Raw genomic sequence first — 18,661 nt, 5'->3', positions numbered from 1 at the left:
TAAAATACTGCATAATGTGTGCATTTAAACAGAAATCAAATGTGCTGTTTTAAGTAAGTGAATTGTGATTACAATTTACAGCTCTATATGCTGCAGCATTGTAATTAGTGAGGATTTCCTTTAAGAATGACAGAATAAAATGCAATAAATCCTTAGGTATACAGTGCAATGTCTACATACTTTTTTGTTACGTGATTGCACATGGGTGGTCACTCCGAGTTGATCGCTCGCTAGCAGTTTTTAGCAGCCGTGCAAACGCTAAGCCGACTCCCACTGGGAGTGTATTTTAGCTTAGCAGAAGTGCAAATGAAAGGATCGCAGAGCGGCTACAAAATAATTTTGTGCAGTTTCAGAGTTGCTTCAGACCTACTCAGCGCTTGCGATGACTTCAGACTGTTCAGTTCCTGTTTTGATGTCACGAACACGACCTGCGTTCGCCCAGCCACGCCTGCATTTTTCCTGGCACGCCTGCATTTTTCGAACACTCCCTGAAAATGGTCAGTTGACACCCATAAACGCCCTCTTCCTGTCACTCTGCGGCCAGCAGTGCGACTGAAAAGCTTCGTTAGACCTTGTGTGAAACTACATCGGCTATGTGTGCGCATTGTGCCGCATACGCATGCGCAGAAGTGCCGATTTTTTTCATCATAGCTGCACAGCGAACATTTCCTGCTAGCGATCAACTCAGATTGACCCCCATGATTTTGGACTTAGCAAATGGTGATGTGGATCAAATTAGTGACCATAGGCACGAGCACAGGGGGGTGCCTGGTGCGCACAGATACCCCCCTCAGACATGCCTGCAGCAGTCCTGCTGCAGTGATCACCAAGCATGCTGCTCATTCCTGTGCTGATTCCAGGCTGTGAGACACAGAGTGAAGGGTGGGTGGCTGAGAGGCACAAAGTGAAGGTGGAGACTGACAGGCAAAGAGTGAAGAGGGTAAGGCTGAGAGACAGAGAAAGGAGGCACAGAGGCACAAAGTAAAGGGTGGGAAGCTGAGAAGCACAGAGTGAAGGTGAGAGGCTGAAAGGCACAGACAGAAGGGGAAGGCTGAAAGAAACAGAGGTGGGAGGCTGAGAGACAAAGAGTGAAGAGTGAGTGGCTGAGAAGCCTAGGGTAGAGGGGGAGGCTGAAAGTCAAAGATTGAAGGGGCAGGCTTAGAGACACAGAGGTGGTAGGCTGAGAGACAGAGTGAAGGGTGAGTGGCTGAGAAGCACAGAGTAAAGGGGGAGCCTGAAAGTCAAATATTGAAGGGGGCAGGATGAGAGAAACAGAGGTGGTAGGCTGAGATGCACAGTGGGAGATGGGAGGCAGAGAGACTCAAGGCAGGAGATGATGGTGTGGATGGAGATGACACAGGGAAGATATAATGGTGTAGCTGAGAGATGCAGGGGGGAGATGGTGTTGCTGAGTGATGATACAGGGAGATGATGGTGTGACTGAGGGATGACTCAGAGGAGATGATGGTATGATGAGAGATACAACTCATGGAGGAGATGATGGTGCGGCTGAGAGACGACACAGGCTGGAGATGATGGTGTGGCTGAGAGAAGCAGGTAGTAGATGGTGTGGTTGAGAGATGCAGGTGAGATGCTACTGTGGCTGAGAGGACCGGGAGGAGATGGTGTGACTGAGAAGCAGGGGAAAGATGATGTGGCTGAGAAATGTAGGCAGAAGATGATGGTGTGGCTGAGAGAAACAGGAAGGTGATGGTGTGACTGAGAGATGCAGGGAGGGGATGATGGTGAGGTTGAGAGACACAGAGGGCAGGAGGTGACACAAGTTTAGATAAACCTCTGTTGTATGGTGATGACATTAGTTATATTCCTACACAAACAGGTATCTTCCAGACCATGTGATATCCTACAATAATAGTAAATACCAAAAGAAGACGCTGTTTGCCCAGGAAGGATATGTCTTCAGAGGTTTCTCATTGTGAGAAACCACCATATAGGTAAAGTGGATATGGAATGGAAAGGAATGCCAATAGACAGAGCTAGACATGCCAGACAGGCGGTGCTAGACACTCCCAGTAGGTGGTGCTAGACACACCCCTCCTACAGTGCACCCACCAATAAAATGTGCTGGGCACGCCTATATTAGTGGCCAATCAGCTGCATGATAAATGACATAATCACTGGGTTTTAACCGCATGCTAGATCCCCAATGGGGACAAACATATTATATCTACAGTGGAGTCATTAGGGGGTGTTTTCTGCTGCCAAGAACACCTCCTTCCTCTCCTGGATGCTGAAAATGATTGTATACCTACATATGAAGAGCTTGAGGCACCACAGATGGCTATCAGCAGAAGAGTGAGGGTGGGACATGTTCAGAAAGCAACAGACTAACCATGTCCTCACTCTTTGTCACCAGGATGTATGACACACGCGGTTTGAGGTTGGGTGGGGGGAATTTCCCTAAAGATAGTCTGTAGCAAGGTTGGAACAGTGAATGACAACAGTGATGTTTCTCTTTTTTTTTTTTTTCTTTGAACCACAGTCCATAAACAAACATGCCACTCAAACATTGGTTGATATTTCTTTGGTCGATTCCCATTCCTAATATATGATGGGGGGTGGTGTTAGCTCCTTTAAAGGAAAGAAAACATACAAAACCAGTAATATGTAGCAGCAAAAATTCTAAAAAATGAAATTACATAAATTACATTTCCATTAATTCCATAAATAAACAGGTTATCTATTCAGTGCTTTATTTTAGTTTTATAGTATACACAAAAAAGGATTAAAAACGAAATAAATCAATGTAACAAGCTTATCTATTAGTGGTCATGCACCTAAGCAGCAGCGCTCCTGCTGTCATAGAAGAACTGCAGACAAGAATGTCAGGAGTTTACACTCATCATTAACTGCAGAATACAGAACTTGTGCTAAAACCTTCCTGTGCAAGAAAACTAAAAGGGCATAAAAACTCAAGACCAAATAGGCTTTGTTATCGCTAGAAAAAAAACAAAAAGTCCTGTAACAGACTACGGGTTAGATGCATCATCGCTCGGAAAGTGATAAAATGGTGAGTGAAAAAGTACCAGCCAATCAGCTCCTAACTGCCATGTCACAGGCTGTGTTTGAAAAATGTCAGGATCTGATTGGCTGGTACTTTTTCCCTCTCCATTTTATCACTTTCCAAGCGATGATGCATCTAGCCCACAATATGTAACTGAAGAAATTAAAGTACAACATAATCATGGCTATAAACTAACATACAGTATATTGGCCAACTGAGAGGATGCAAAGGTACCAATTGCAACTGTAGACAACAAAGCATGAACCACGCATAGGTGGGTAGTGAGCAGAAGATGGTCTGAAACCACTTACAGTTACTGTACATTGAATACAGCGTTTGTGAAGAACCTTCATAAAGCAAAACAAATCTGAATAATAAGAATGATATTGACAAGTAATTATTTCAAACTTGTGATCAATGACAACATTGACAATTGGAAGCAAAACAATAATTCCAGTGTTTCATCAGCGATTCCCATCCCACGTCTGTAGATACCGAGCTGCAGAAGAAAGTGAGTGATCACTGTCAGGGTGGATTTCTTACCTGTGAGCCTGTCTTCTAGCTGTCAGTGTGACTGTCCCTCAGTCCTGATTATGTCTCTGTCTGTCCTGTCAGTGTGTCTCTCTGACTCGTAAGCCTATCTTCTAGCTCTGTCAGTGTTCCTGACCTTGTTTGTGTCTCTGTCTGGTAACTCTATCCATGTCTCTGACATGTAAGCCTGTCTTCTTTTATTGTCAAATTATCTGTCCCAAAGCCCTGCTTATGTTTGTACATGTCCTATCAGTTAACCTGTGTTTCAATTCTAATTCAATTGTACACACGGTGAGATATTTTCTTACGATTTTGACTATATAGTCAAAATCGTAAGAAAAGTTAGTGCAGATCGCAAGGAGAAAGTGATTTGATGCCGATGCGCGGTCCTGCGTGGTCGGCATCGCAAGGCTAGGCAGACTGTGCAGGCAAGTCAATTTTGACTATCTCTATAGAAGAGATAGTCAAAATTGACAGCCAAAGTCACACATAGGTCAGTATCGCAAGCACACTCATTATGTGCTTGCGATGCCGACCTAGCCCCTGTCGCAAAGTGAGAATCGGGCATAGCCCGAATCTCACCGTGTGTATGGGCCTTTACTGTCCTCCAGTCCTGTCCAGTTCACATGCACAAGATATGATGCAGAGTGGGAGTCCACAACCAAGCATGGATCACCAGGAACCACTGATAGGTGGGATAGAGTTTGCGACATAGATCTCACAGGTCACAGCCCTGCAGACTAGCACAGGATGTGATTGGTGAGGGCACTAAGATCACTTGTAAACTGAGGCAGTAACTGAAGGTAGTAGAGAAGTAACTTTCAGGATTAGTAGTACAGTGAGTCAACTGACGGCAGTGAGGCAGGATGCTAACAGTAAGTGAACACAGGAGCATGGGAGTCCTTAGTGATGAGAAGTAGGAGCACAGCAAACACTGCAGGAGTTGATAGACGATTCACTTTAATAGGAGGAATACTGATGAAAAGTGTAATGAGGTTCCTGCACAGGTGATTCTGCAGGAGCAGGTATTGATGAAGGACCACAGGAGCAGTGTGGTGGAATGAAAGACAGCACCTGAGACACAAGTAATAACCAGCAAGGGAATATCAGAGAAGTCAGAGGAACTTCTGGAGCTCTGCGAATAACCAGAAGACAGAAGCTAAATGCTGCACCAGAGACACTGGGAAATCCAGCAAGAAGATTCCAGGACAAAACGTAGGACCTACTGGAGCTTTTAGACAATGCAGGAACCATCAGTTCTTTACCTACTGGCCACAGAGGGTTAGAAGTCCAGACAAAGAGGGAGTTTCTGGAGCCATTTTATAGCCAATGTCAAAAGTGCAGTTCCATGCTTGGTTGGTGCTACTCAGCTGACCTAGGATGCCAAGTTAAGACATGATATGGCTATCCAGGATATGGGCACCTATGCACCAGTGCTGCCATATGGGATGCCAATACAGCTGCCACAGACCAATGCAGGGGAGAGCCATTGCACAGTATACACCACCACAGAAAAAGGAAGGATCAGCAACTATCTGAAACCAGTAAGCTGCATTCTGGCATATTGTGAATATATTGGCTGAGATTGTATGTTTGTAAATTTACAGTATTTTCTAATGGTTGAGAAACACTACAGTATGCAATCATAAAAACATAAAACATAACATTTTAATTTCAGTCAAGTAAACTGCATAAACCACCTGGAGGATCCAGCAAGAGTTACCATTTCAATGTTAAATGTATCTTGCATACTAAATGCAGTCCTAAATGTACCTGAAGCATGCACTTTGGGTGCAGCAAACTTCACTGTAGGTAAAATATTATTTTATAGTGTAAAAAAACAACAACAACAAAGGTGCTTACACACTAACAGATATATAGGCCGTTCTATTGACCAGCGATATATATAGCTGGTCCATCGGCCAGTGTGTACAAACGATTTGTCTATGAAGACCATTGTTCACAGACATATTGCATCGGGCCTGCACAACACACGATAACACATCCTTCTGTGTGTCATCGTGCATCTTTCTGTGTGTCATCGTGCATCGTTCAGTGTGTATGGGTGATCAGTCGACTGCCCATATACTTCCTGGACAAGTCAGCGGTGATTGGTGGCTCAACGGGTGAGCGCATGTAAATGCCCGCCCAGCTGGTAACGTCAGTCAGAATGGATTGGTCAGTGTGTATGCACAACACACTGCCCAATCCGCCTATAGACATATCTGCAGATATATCTATCAGTGTGTACCTACCTTTAGGTATACCTTACAAATTCAAACTGCCAAAATAACATGAGAAATAATAAATATATGTTAGTCTCTAATCTAACTGATTATAAATATTGTGTATCAAATCCCGAAAATGAAGGCCAACAATGCTACCAAAAATATTCTCAGTCATAGGCATAGCCCTATGGTCCGTAAGTGGTGCTACCCAAAATATACATAGTATGCACACTGAGAGATAAGAAAAAAGGGCTCTGAGTGGGGGCACACTTAAAGAAAAAAGACAATAATAAATGAAGAATATTTTTTTTTAAACATTTAAAAATTTACTTTTATTAATATTGGTTACAAATACAAAGCAAAATAAATAGTGTAAGTTACATCTTGTCAGGGACTAAATATACAATGAATTTCTCAATAATTAGGGCTACAGTAGCATCTCTAATGTTTAAAATTAGGGTGTGCAATCCTGCCCCCACCCCTTTTAAAGGGCTACAGCAAGCCAAGAAGTTAAATATTGCTAATTACAAAATGAGTTACTTCGCATAAAAAGTTTTTAATCATTAATTTATTACTAATAATGTGAAGAATGACGTGCTGGCTAAATTATGTTTCTGCATACGCATAAATATTGATACAGTACAGTCAGCGTGACACAAATGCCATGTGATAAGGTATTGGAACATTGGCAAAGCCAGTCATTCTGGGGTAGATATCAGACTCAGTGAATTGTGTCTGTGATGTCAGCACAAAGTTCTGTAGAATGGAGGTGAGGAACAGGAAGAGTTCTGTGCGAGCCAAACCTTCCCCAAGACACATCCTCTTCCCTATGAAGAAAATAAAGATTTTATTACCTTTAAACAATTTCTGCACCAACTTTTTAAAATTTATTTTATCATATGACATTGACATTTTTCTAGCACAGTGGTCCTCAAACTCGGTCCTCAGGACCAGTGGCAACCGCAGGATTTCTAGAGGGGGGTTTCCAAATGCAGTCCACAATCTCCTACTCTCCGAGAGTCTGGGGGAGCGGCAGAAGAACACAACCCTGGACATTAATGTAAACATTGGTATTTTTATACACTGGATACTGTATGGAATACAGTATTAATATATAACACTATAGATGGTCTATAGTATAGGCTGTATCAAACATATGTAAATAATATAATTAAAATAAGTGGTCAGTAAAAAGTTAAACATTCCATAATAAATAATTACATACACAAACATAATAGAACCAGTAGGCAACAAAAATGCACTTTCTATGCACACATTCTCCCACCTCATGGGAATGCTCCAAGTAACATATTAACATACATAGTAACATAGTATCTAAGGTTGAAAAAAAAAATTTGTCCATCGGGTTCAACCTATTTGTGGTCTCCTATGCACGATTATTTTGTATAAAAATTTGACTGAAGTTGCTGACTGCCGTTCCGATTAACCCCTCTTTTTTATAATAACCATAGTGCGTGACTATGCCCCGTAATCCTGGATATCCTTATCCATTAGGAATTTATCTAACCCATTCTTAAAGGTGTTTACTGAATTGGCCATTACAACTCCCTCAGGCAGGGAATTCCAAACACGTATCGTCCTTACCATAAAAAAAAACCTTTACGCCGTATTGTGTGGAATCTCCTCTCCTCTAACCTGAGCGAGTGTCCACGAGTTCTCTGTGTTGATCTAACCAAAAACAGGTCCTGCGCAAGATGTGTATATTGTCCCCTCATATATTTGTAAATGTTGATCATGTCCCCTCTTAATCTCCTCTTTTCCAGTGTAAACATGCCTAGTCTTGCAAGCCTTTCCTCGTATTCCAGTGTCTCCATACCCTTAATTAGTTTGATCGCCCGCCTTTGAACCTTTTCTAGCTCCAGGATATCCTTTTTGTAGTAAGGTGCCCAGAATTGTACACAGTATTCAAGGTGTGGCCTCACAAGTGATTTATAGAGCGGGAGTATAGTACTCTCGTCCCTAGCATCAATTCCCCATTTTATGCATGCTAATATCTTATTAGCCTTCTTTGCTGCAGTCCTACTTTGGGTACTACTGCTTAGTTTGCTATCTATGAGGACACCTAAGTGCTTTTCCAATACAGAATCCCCTAATTTTACCCCATTTAGTAGGTAGGTGTTATTTTTGTTCTTGTTACCACAGTGCATTACCTTACACTTGTCTGTATTGAAGCACATTCTCCATTTCGCTGCCCAAGCTTCTAATTTAACTAAGTCATTCTGAAGCGACTCAGCATAACTTTACACAATTTGGTATCATCTGCAAAAATTGACACCATGCTCTCTAGACCTTCTGTTAGGTCGTTAATGAAAATATTGAACAATAGCGGTCCTAATACTGAGCCTTGCGGCACTCCACTTAGCACTTCAGTCCAAGTTGAAAAAGATCCATTAACCACAACGCGCTGCTCCCTATTATCTAAACAGTTTTTGACCCAAGTGCATATTGTGCTTCCTAGCCCTGATTCTTGTAGCTTGTAGATAAGTCTCATGTGTGGTACAGTATTGAACGCTTTGGCAAAATCTAAAAAGATTACATCCACCTCTTTACCCTGATCTAGGTTTGCGCTTACTGTTTCATAAAAGCCAAGTAAGTTGGTTTGACAGGATCTGTCCTTCATAAACCCATGTTGATTCCTTTTAATGACCTTATTGACTTCAAGGAACTTCTGAGTACTATCTCTTAGAATACCTTCCAATACTTTCCCCAGTATAGATGTAAAACTAACTGGTCTATAATTACCTGGTTCAGCTTTACTTCCCTTTTTGAATATAGGCACTACTTCCGCTATACGCCAGTCTTTGGGAACCATACCTGATATTACTGAATCCTTAAAGATCAAAAATAGCGGCTTTGCAAGTTCAGAATGAAGCTCCATTAGAACCCTTGGGTGAATACCATCGGGACCTGGTGACTTATTAATCTTTAAATGTTTTAATCGGTCACAGACTACTTCCTCGCTTAAATAAGTACCTATCAGTGGGATATTCTCATTATTGAGATTATATGTTAGTCCATGAATTGGGTCCTCTCTAGTAAATACTGTTGAAAAAAACTAATTTAGTGTGTGCGCTATGTCATTATCATTTTTGCTTAAGACTCCCAACTTGTCTTTTAAAGGGCCTATACTCTCCTTCTTTAATCTCTTGCTATTAATGTATTTAAAGAATTTTTGGGGATTCGCTTTGCTTTCCTTTGCTACTAGTTTTTCAGTTTCTACTTTAGCCGCTCTTATTTCCTTTTTGCTTATTTTGTTACATTCCTTATAGTGCTGAAATGACTCTGCTTCCCCGTCAGATTTGTATTTTTTAAATGCTCGCCTTTTTTTGCCCATAAGTTCCTTAATCTTTTTGTTAAGCCACATCGGTTTATGGATTTTATTCCTTTTTTTGCTGCTCATAGGAATAAATTTGAGTGTATTTTTAGCTAGCAGGAATTTTAGTACCTCCCATTTCTCTGTAGTATTTTTTCCTAAAAACAAACCTTCCCATTCAATATCCCTGAAAAATACCCTCATCTTATCAAAATTTGCTTTGCTAAAGTTTAGAGTCCTAATTGAGCCAGTATAGGGCTGTTTATGGAAACTGATATTGAATGTGACCATATTGTGGTCGCTGTTTCCTATGGGTTCCCCTACTATAATACCTGATACTAAATCCCCATTGTTTGTTAATACCAGGTCTAAGATTGCATTGTACCTAGGGGGTCATTCCGAGTTGTTCGCTCGCAAGTGAATTTTAGCAGATTTGCTCATGCTAAGCCGCCGCCTACTGGGAGTGAATCTTAGCATCTTAAAATTGCGAACGATGTATTCGCAATATTGCGATTACACACCTCGTAGCAGTTTCTGAGTAGCTTCAGACTTACTCGGCATCTGCGATCATTTCACTGCTTGTCGTTCCTGGTTTGACGTCACAAACACACCCAGCGTTCGCCCAGACACTCCCCCGTTTCTCCAGCCACTCCTGCGTTTTTTCCGGAAACGGTAGCGTTTTTTCCCCACACGCCCATAAAACGGCCTGTTTCCGCCCAGTAACACCCATTTCCTGTCAATCACATTACGATCGCCAGAACAATGAAAATGCCGTGAGTAAAATTCCTAAGTGCATAGCAAATTTACTTGGCGCAGTCGCAGTGCGGACATTGCGCATGCGCATTAAGCGGAAAATCGCTGCGATGCGAAGATTTTTACCGAGCGAACAACTCGGAATGACCCCCCTAGTTGGTTCCTCAATTAGTTGAACTAAGTAGTTATCATTAAGTGTGTTTAAAATCATATTGCCCCTAACAGTATCACATGAATCATTTTTCCAGTTTATCTCTGGATAGTTAAAGTCTCCCATCACTACTATGTCTCCTACTCCTGCTGCTCTTTCAATTTGCTTTAGTAACAATTCATCATCAGATGCGTTGATACCAGGCGGCCTGTAGCATACATCCAATACTTTTTTATTCCTTTTTCCCCGCATGCAATTTCTACCCATAATGTCTCGACAGTGTCTACAGTCCCCTCCTGAATATCTTCCCGTATATCAGGTTTTAAAAAAGGCTTTACGTAAAGACACACCCCTCCACCCTTTTTATTTAGTCTGTCTCTCCTAAACATTGTATAGCCCTCTAGATTGACTGTCCAATCATGAGATTCATCCCACCAAGTTTCAGTAATGCCTATAATATCATACTGTTTGCTTGCTGCAAGTATTTCTAGTTCACCCTTTTTACCAGTAATGCTTCTGGCGTTTACATACATACAACTAAGATAAGTATTTTCCCTTGCGTTAGGGACATCTTTCACCTTATGTAGCAATGATGACCTGTAATCGTCATTGGTTAGTGCTTTGGTAAAATCTCTTTTATTACCCATGTTAGTAACCTTACCGCCTGCTCTTACCCTCCCCCCAACTTCTCCCCCATTTCGTTTACTACCGCCATCCCCACTATTCTTCCTTGCAGCTACCCTCTGGTACAGTGCACTGATTGAGGAGTCAGGCCCACACACACACACAGCAAACTTGGTAGAAGAAGCTGCTACCACTGAGCATGTGCTGCAGCTCTGCTCTGTCCCTTACACTGCATGATGCATAGCGTAATCATATTATATACTATTGCTATTGTTGTTATAATTTGAGTCACTTGCCAAGAGGAGGGGGGTTTCCCTGCAACAGGAACCTCCCCTCCCCCCGCGTTTGCCTATGAGGACCTCAAACAGTTCACGTTTTTCAGGTCACCAGCAGGTGCACTGTGTATCACCCGCTGTCACGTTGTGTGGGGTCCTGAGGATAGAGTTTGAGAACTTATGGTCTAATTGTATTTTTGTATAAGCCAATAGTAAGCAAAACATACTGTTCTTTTTTTTATTTAAACAAAGATAGACCAGCAAATATGAAGCCCATTATCCCAGTAGAAATGAAAAATATATTTTAAGATTATATTTAATTGGAATAAATACACATTTCAATATGAAAACTGTATATGTAACCTTATAGTTCCTCATATTAATATCTCTAAACCAGGCCCTATGTTCCACTCATAGCAAAGAAGAATGAACCAAATGGTAGTGTTATCACATAAACAGTAAAACACCCATTTGGAGACCTACGTGCCTACTCAAGTAATAATTTAGTACATAATGCTTCATCTCACAAGAGGGCAGATGTACTAAGTCTTGGAGTTATAAAGTAGAGAGAAATTAAATACTAATTCATCAGCTCCTATCTGACATGTTACAGGCTGTGTTTAAAAAAAATAGGAATTTATTACCTACCAGTAATTCCTTTTCTTGTAGTACGTAGTGGATACTGGGAATCTGTACTTTAGTACCATGGGGTATAGATCAGGTCCACTGGAGCCTGGCACTTTAAAACCTTTAGTGTGTGTACAGTATGTGTGTGCTGGCTCTTCCCCCTATGCCCCTCCTACCAGACTCAGTCTAGGAAAACTGTGCCCGAGGAGACGGACATACCACGAGAGAAGGAATAATACAACAGCGGTGAGGCAACAAGCCAACACACAACCATAACCAAAAGGAGGGTGCTAACTAGAATTGAGGACAGCAACACCAACACAACCAGGATAGCACAGCTACAGTATCCCAACAATATAACTGGACCACAATGGCGGACCATCCAAAACTTACTCAGGAAAGCAGGAATCGAAGCACTGAGGCCCAGTATCCACTATGAACTACGAGAAAAGGAATTATCGGTAGGTATTAAATTCCTATTTTCTCTAACTTCCTATTGGATACTGGGGATCTGTACTTTAGTACCATGGGGAAGTCCTAAAGCTCCCAAACGAGTGGGAGAGTGCTGAGACCCCTGTAAAACCGCCTGACCAAACTGAAGGTCATCCTTGGCCAAAGTGTCGAACCGACAGAATTTCACAAAAGTGTTCAAACCAGACCAAGTAGCAGCTCAACACAACTGTAATGCCGAGACACCCCTGGCAGTTGCCCAGGAAGAGACCACAGATCTTGTCGAGTGGGCCTGAATAGACGTCAGCAAAGGCAGAGCAGCCAAAATATAGGCCTGTGGAATGGTCAACCTGAGCCAATGAGCAATGGATTGCTTGTATGCCGGACGACCAATCTTGGTGGCATCATGAAGGACAAACAGCAAGTCAGATTTCTGATGACGAGCCGTCCTTTTGACATAAATCTTCAGAGCCCTCACAACACAAGGACTCTGGCCCAATGGAAGCGTCAGACCTCACCAGAACCACAATGGGTTGATTGACATGAAAAGCTGAAACCACTTTTGGCAAAAACTGAAGATGGGTCCTGAGTTCTGCCCTGTCTTCATGAAAAACCAAATAAGGGCTCTAACAGGATAAGGCCCCCAATTCAGAGACACATCTAGCAGATGCCAATGCTAAAAGCAGCACCGTTTTCCAGGTGAGAAATTTCAACTCCACCCTATGTAAGGGTTCAAACCAGTCCGATTGAAGAAAGGAGAGAACCATATTGAGATCCCACGGAGCCGTGGAAGGCACGAAGGGCGGTTGCACATGAAGAACTCCTTTTAGGAAAGTCTGTACTTCTGGCAACATGGCAAGTTGTTTCTGGAAGAAAATAGAGAGCGCCGAAATCTGGACTTTGATGGAGCCTAAACGTAGGCCCATATCCACTCCTGTTTGCAGGAAAAGTAGAAAACGACAGATTCAAAATTTCACAGGCAACACTTTCTACTTTCACACCAGGAAACATACTTTTTCCAGATACAATGATAATATTTTGACATCACCATCTTCCTGGCTTGGACCATTGTCATATAACCCAGGAGGGAAGACCTTTTCTTGGTAGAATCTCCCTCTCAACTTCCAAGCCGTCAAACGAAGCCACTGTAAGTCTGGATAGATGAATGGACCTTGTTGAAGAAGATCCTGTTGGAGTGGTAGAGGCCAGGGATCCTCCAGAGCCATGGTTAGGAGGTCCGAATACCATGCCCGTCGAGGCCAGTCCAGGGCAATTAGAATTGCTGGAACACTTTCACTTCTTAGTCTTTTTAGAACCCTTGGGAGATTAGCAGTAGAGGAGGGAACAGGTACACAAGGCGTCATCAGCGCATCCACTGCTACAGCCTGTGGATCCCTCGTTCTGAGACAATAAGCCATCAGGTCTATCTGTGGACAGCCCCACCGGTGAATCAACTGTTGTTATATTGTTAGGAAGCACCTGTATTCTGGAAGCAGATACCAGGTGGTTGGCGCGACCCAGAGCAGAGGCGCGGAGTCTAACATACTGGGGGGTGTTCACCAGGGAACCCCGAAAGGGGATTTGGGCTTCGCTGCCCCTGATGTGCAGGTCACGGCCCCCTGCCTGCGTCACCTGGTATCTGCGCAGAAAGTCCACAAGGTATTAACAGGATAATTTACCTGGAGAAATGCAGCTGGTAAGGTAGGGGTTAATTGCAGAGTGACTGACACAGCAGGGTTAATGGCAGAGGTTTGATGAGAGCTGTAGGCTGTACGTTCTGGATAGCAGTGCTGGAATTTGGCAGGATTCACGGGAATTTGTTTGGAGTCTGGATACAGAATTGCAGGAACTGAATGGAGATGAACTTGCAGAAAGGTCTGAGTGAGTAGACTGCTATTTGCAAAACTGGACAGGTGCAGGATTACTGAGACAAGGTGCAGGACTGGCTGGAATGGTGCACGGATATCTTGAAGCAGGAATTCCAAAGAAGAAGGACACACTGAATATATAATTGTAGAAGATACAGGTCCAAGATGAACTGGGTGCAGGACTGGCAGGAATACTGGGACCAGTTACCAGGACACAGGAGACTGGGAACTTGCACAGCATGCAATGGCCAAGTGCTGAGCACATAGGAACAGGCTCTAAGGAGTCCAGACTAGAACCTGACACTCTCTGATACTGAACTCTATCACTGGCACAGTGGTATGTGGATACTCCCTAGTTAAAGGGAGACAGACCAATCACATGATAGTCAGGCTGAAGTTGCAGGTAATGAGGTCCAGGTGATCAGTTGCTAGGAAACGAGAACAACAGAAGGGAGCAGCCGGCTCCAGGTGCTAATCAATGCAGAAAGCATAACTGACAGATTTGCAGCCGCTGCACGCATAACAAACACCTGGGGATGCAGGCCTTATTTCCCCAGATGGAGCTTGTGTCTGCTGAGGAAATCCGCTTCCCAGTTGCCCACTCCTGGAATGAATATGGCTGAGATGGCCCTTGCATTGGCCTCCACCCAGAGGAAGATTTTTGACACTTCTCACATCGCTGCTCTGCTTCTTGTTCCCCCTTGTTGGTTTATGTACGCCACCGCTGTGGCGTTGTCCGATTGAACCTGGATCGCCCGATCCCTCAGGAGATGGGAAGCTTGCAGAAGGGCATTGTAAATCGCCCTGAGTTCCAGGACGCTTATCGGTAGAGCAGATTCCTGACTTTACCATATCCCCTGGAACTGGGCCCCTTGGGTCACAGCCCCCCAACCCTGGAGACTGGCATCCGTTGTCAGTTGAATCCATGATTGGATATTGAAATTCCTGCCTTCTACCAGGTGAGAAACTTGTAGCCACCATAATAGAGAAATCAGGGCCTTCGGAGATAAGGTCACTTCTTGATGCATGTGAAGGTGAGACCCCGACCATTTATCCAGCAGATCCAGCTGAAAAGGCTGGGCATGAAATCTGCCATATTGGATTGCCTCGTAAACAGCAACCATCTTGTCATGCAAATGTATGCAAAGATGTATGGACACCTTGCAAGGAAAGAGCACTGAGCATACCAAAGCCTGGATGGTCAAGGCCTTGTCTATCGGGCGAAATACCTTTTGAGACACTGTACCCAGTATCATTCCCAGGAATTGGAGATGTTGGGTTGGTTACAGATGAGATTTCTGGAAGTTTAGAATCCACCCATGATCCTTAAGCAGGCGAGTGATCAGATCGATGCTGTTCAAGAGACGCTCCCTGAACATAGCCTTTATCAGGAGATCGTCCAAGTAGGTGATTATGTTGACTCCCATCATGCACAGTTGCAGCATCATCTCCGCCATGACTTTGGTGAAGACCCTCGGAGCTGTGGACAGGCCAAAGGGCAAGGCCTGAAACTGGAAGTGGTCATCCAAGATGACGAACCTGAGGTAAGCCTGATGAGGGGGCCACATGTGAATATGTAGGTAAGCATCCTTGACATCCAGGGTTACCAAGAATTACCCCTCCTCCAGACCGGACACCACTGCCCGCAGGGATTCCATCTTGAATTTGAACACCTGCAGATACGGATTTAGAGGCTTCAGGTTTAAAATGGGTCGCAGCGAACCGTCCGGTTTTGGAACGACAAAAAGACTGGAGTAAATCCGCCCTTTGTGTAATGTAGGAGGTACTGGAACCACCACGACTGTCCACAAAAGCTTTTAAATTGCCTATTGCAAGGTGACTTTTGCAGCGGACAAAACTGGTAAGCCTGATTTGAAAAATCTGGGAGGAGTAAGTGTTTGAAATTACAGCCGGTATCCCTGGGAAATGAGATCCCTCACCCAACAATCCTGGCAGGACTCCACCCACACATGGGCGAAGTGTTGAAGGTGAGCACCCACCTGAAAGTCGCCTTGTTGCTGGGGCAAACCATCAGGCGGAAGGATTATTGGCAGGGGAACTGGTGATCTGGTCCAGGGATGCAGCAGTTGCAGATTTACGGGACTTACCACGCGATCCTCAGCGGTGGAGACTCCCCGGCCCCTGCCTCTGAACCTTGCCACCTGAAAGGACTGCACAGAGGGTCCTGTATAAGAGCATCTATCAGGTGGCGCAGCCGATGGCAGAGAGGTAGACTTACCCGCCGTTGCCTGGGAAATCCACTTATTCAATTCGTTACAAGGCATCACCTGTAAAGGGAAGATTTTCTACCCCCTTTTTTGAATCAGCAACCGCTGACCATTGATGCAATCACAGAGCTCTGCATGCTGAAACAGCCATAGCAGTAGTGCGGCCATTTATCCTACACAATTCCTTTATAGCCTCGCTCATAAATTTTGCAACATCCTGTATGTGTTGCAACAGAGTAATGACATCAACGCGGGGCAGAGAGTCCAAACCATCAAGAACAGAATCAGACCACTTGACAACTGCCCTGGAAATCCACCCACAAACAATTGTGGGTCGCTGTGCTACGCCTGCTGCCATATATATTGCCTTGAGAGTGGTCTCAATGTTATGGTCAGCCGCCTCTTTAAGGGAGATAGCCCCTGGCACCCCGGCAGTACCAATTTCTTAGACAGTCTGGATACAGACGGATCGACTGCCAGGGGGTTTTCCCATACCTTCTTGTCGTCTGTTGGTAAGGGAAAAGTAGCTAAAAACCTCAGAGGAATTTTACATTTCTTATCAGGGTTAAATCATGCCTCCCTGGCCAGAGAATTTAATTATTTAGACACAGGAAAGGTCACTGAGGTCTTAGGTCTAACATTAAAATACAACTTATCATCTGGTTCTGCGTCCTGATCCGGTACGTGAAGAACCTCTCTAACAGCATAAATGAGGGCTTCAACACCAGGGGACAGAGAGCTGTCCTCATCCATATCATCATCATCCACATCAGGCTGATAAGAATCAGAATCAGACTGGAGCACCTGTGGCAGTGAACGTTTATGTGAAACCAACAAAGGTGGCTGAGAACCCTTTTTGGTATCTGCTGCTTTTGCCATACAATCAATAGACTGTTTCAACACCTGTCTCTCCTTTTTAGCTGCAGCTAATTCAGAATTTACATCCTGAATCATGCTTTTAAAATTATCTAACCAGTCAGGTACCTGTCAACTGTGTCTCTGAGGAGACAAGGAGCACTGTTCACACATGAGAGACCCCGCTGATGAAGGGGTGGAGTTACAAGCAGTACACATAACCATGTCCACAGACATCCTTAACTACTGTAAAACAGTGCAGCTCACTGTACAACACCCCCACACAGACTCTAGAGAGCCCCTGGAGTGACACTGAGGAGCGGAGACCAGCACACCCACACTGCAACACAGTAAGTGAAATATGTACAGTATAAACCTGATAAAACATGCAGCAGCACTACCGCTGTAGTGCTCCCTCCTGCTATGATCCCTGGTACCAGTACACAGTCTGTAACAGCGTGGGTCCCTGGAGGAGCAGCGTGCATGCAGCCTTGATGATCCGCAGCAGAAGGAAATGGAGCATTCTCACCTCTGGTCCCGCTCCAGGAAGCCCCGCCCCTTGCAATGGCACCCGGTCCCTCGCAATATTACACTGGCCCTGAGAGAAATTCACATATATATCAGTACAGACGAGCCCTTAGGAGCATTGAGGACTGTGGGGCATAAGCCCTGAGCCAGTTATGTCCATGGCAGGCACCGCAGCTCGTGGCCCGTGATCACCGCACGACCTGCCATTAAATTGCACCGGGGACCCACTAACCGTGACCCCGATGTTAACACTCACTGCACTCACTGCACCTTCAGCATCTGTTAGAGGGTGGCGGATTGCTGCTGGTGTTGACAAACATACTAACGATGTGTGATCAGCACCTCAGGAGCTCAGTGACCTGTCAACTGGGATTACGAACCACTAACCCTAAGGAGGTTGGTTCGGTTCCCCCCTCTGAGTCCCATGAAGCAGGTAGCCTGGTTGCCAACCAGGACTACCTGAAAAACAATAAACCAAATCAAATTTAAGGGAACTCTCTGGAGCTCCAGAGAACTGCACCTGGCTCCTTGGGCACATTTTTCTACACTGTGTCTGCAAGGAAGGGCATAGGGGGAGGAGCCAGCACGCACATACACATACAAAAGGTTTTAAAGTGCCAGGCTCCAGTGGACCCGATATATACCCCATGGTACTAAAGTGAAGATCCCAGTATCCACTAAGACGTTGGTTGGTACTTTATCTCTCTCCACAATATCTCGCAACCAAAGCTTAGTATATATACCCCACAATCTTGATAGGTACAGTATGTGTGTTTGTGTATGTGGGTGGGTTGTGGGTAGGGAGACCTTTACAGAATACCAGACTTTCTATCTGAGCAAAACAAAGTAATGTACAGTACAGTTTATAGTAAAGTCAGGGCAGGATTGTAGATGAAGTGCTACAGGCCCCTAGGGCTCAGTGGGACCCATGTGGTCCATATGCATCCATCCACCATCTTTACTCTTTTTCTCCCTAATACTGTATATTATTGTTTTCAAGACCATCACAGGAGGGAGTAGGGGAGAGAATATAGCAGCAAGGCTCTCTCTGGTGGGGTCTAGCAGGAACATCTATGGGCCCATAAGAATGTAGAGAAGCATTGCCACAATGTGCTTTATTTTCTTGCTGCCAGGCTGAGTTACTGTATAACAAACAATAAACCTTACAACTTTCGACAGCCTTG

The 18,661-nt window shown here is 44.2% G+C and overlaps 1 protein-coding gene across 1 annotated transcript in view; it reads right to left on the bottom strand.

The window, feature by feature from the left end:
* Positions 1-6,087: 6,087 nt before the first annotated feature.
* LOC134949274 (cytochrome P450 2G1-like) overlaps positions 6,088-18,661 on the bottom strand; it is a 61,860-nt gene continuing 49,286 nt past the window's right edge. The window contains exon 9 of the mRNA XM_063937769.1: positions 6,088-6,611. Coding sequence (XP_063793839.1) covers positions 6,430-6,611 — 182 coding nt within the window. The 3' untranslated portion in view covers positions 6,088-6,429. The remainder of the gene's footprint in view (positions 6,612-18,661) is intronic.

This window comes from Pseudophryne corroboree, chromosome 8 (genome assembly GCF_028390025.1).
Source record: "Pseudophryne corroboree isolate aPseCor3 chromosome 8, aPseCor3.hap2, whole genome shotgun sequence".
Lineage (NCBI taxonomy): Eukaryota > Metazoa > Chordata > Amphibia > Anura > Myobatrachidae > Pseudophryne > Pseudophryne corroboree.
This window is presented reverse-complemented; position numbering and strand designations above follow the sequence as displayed.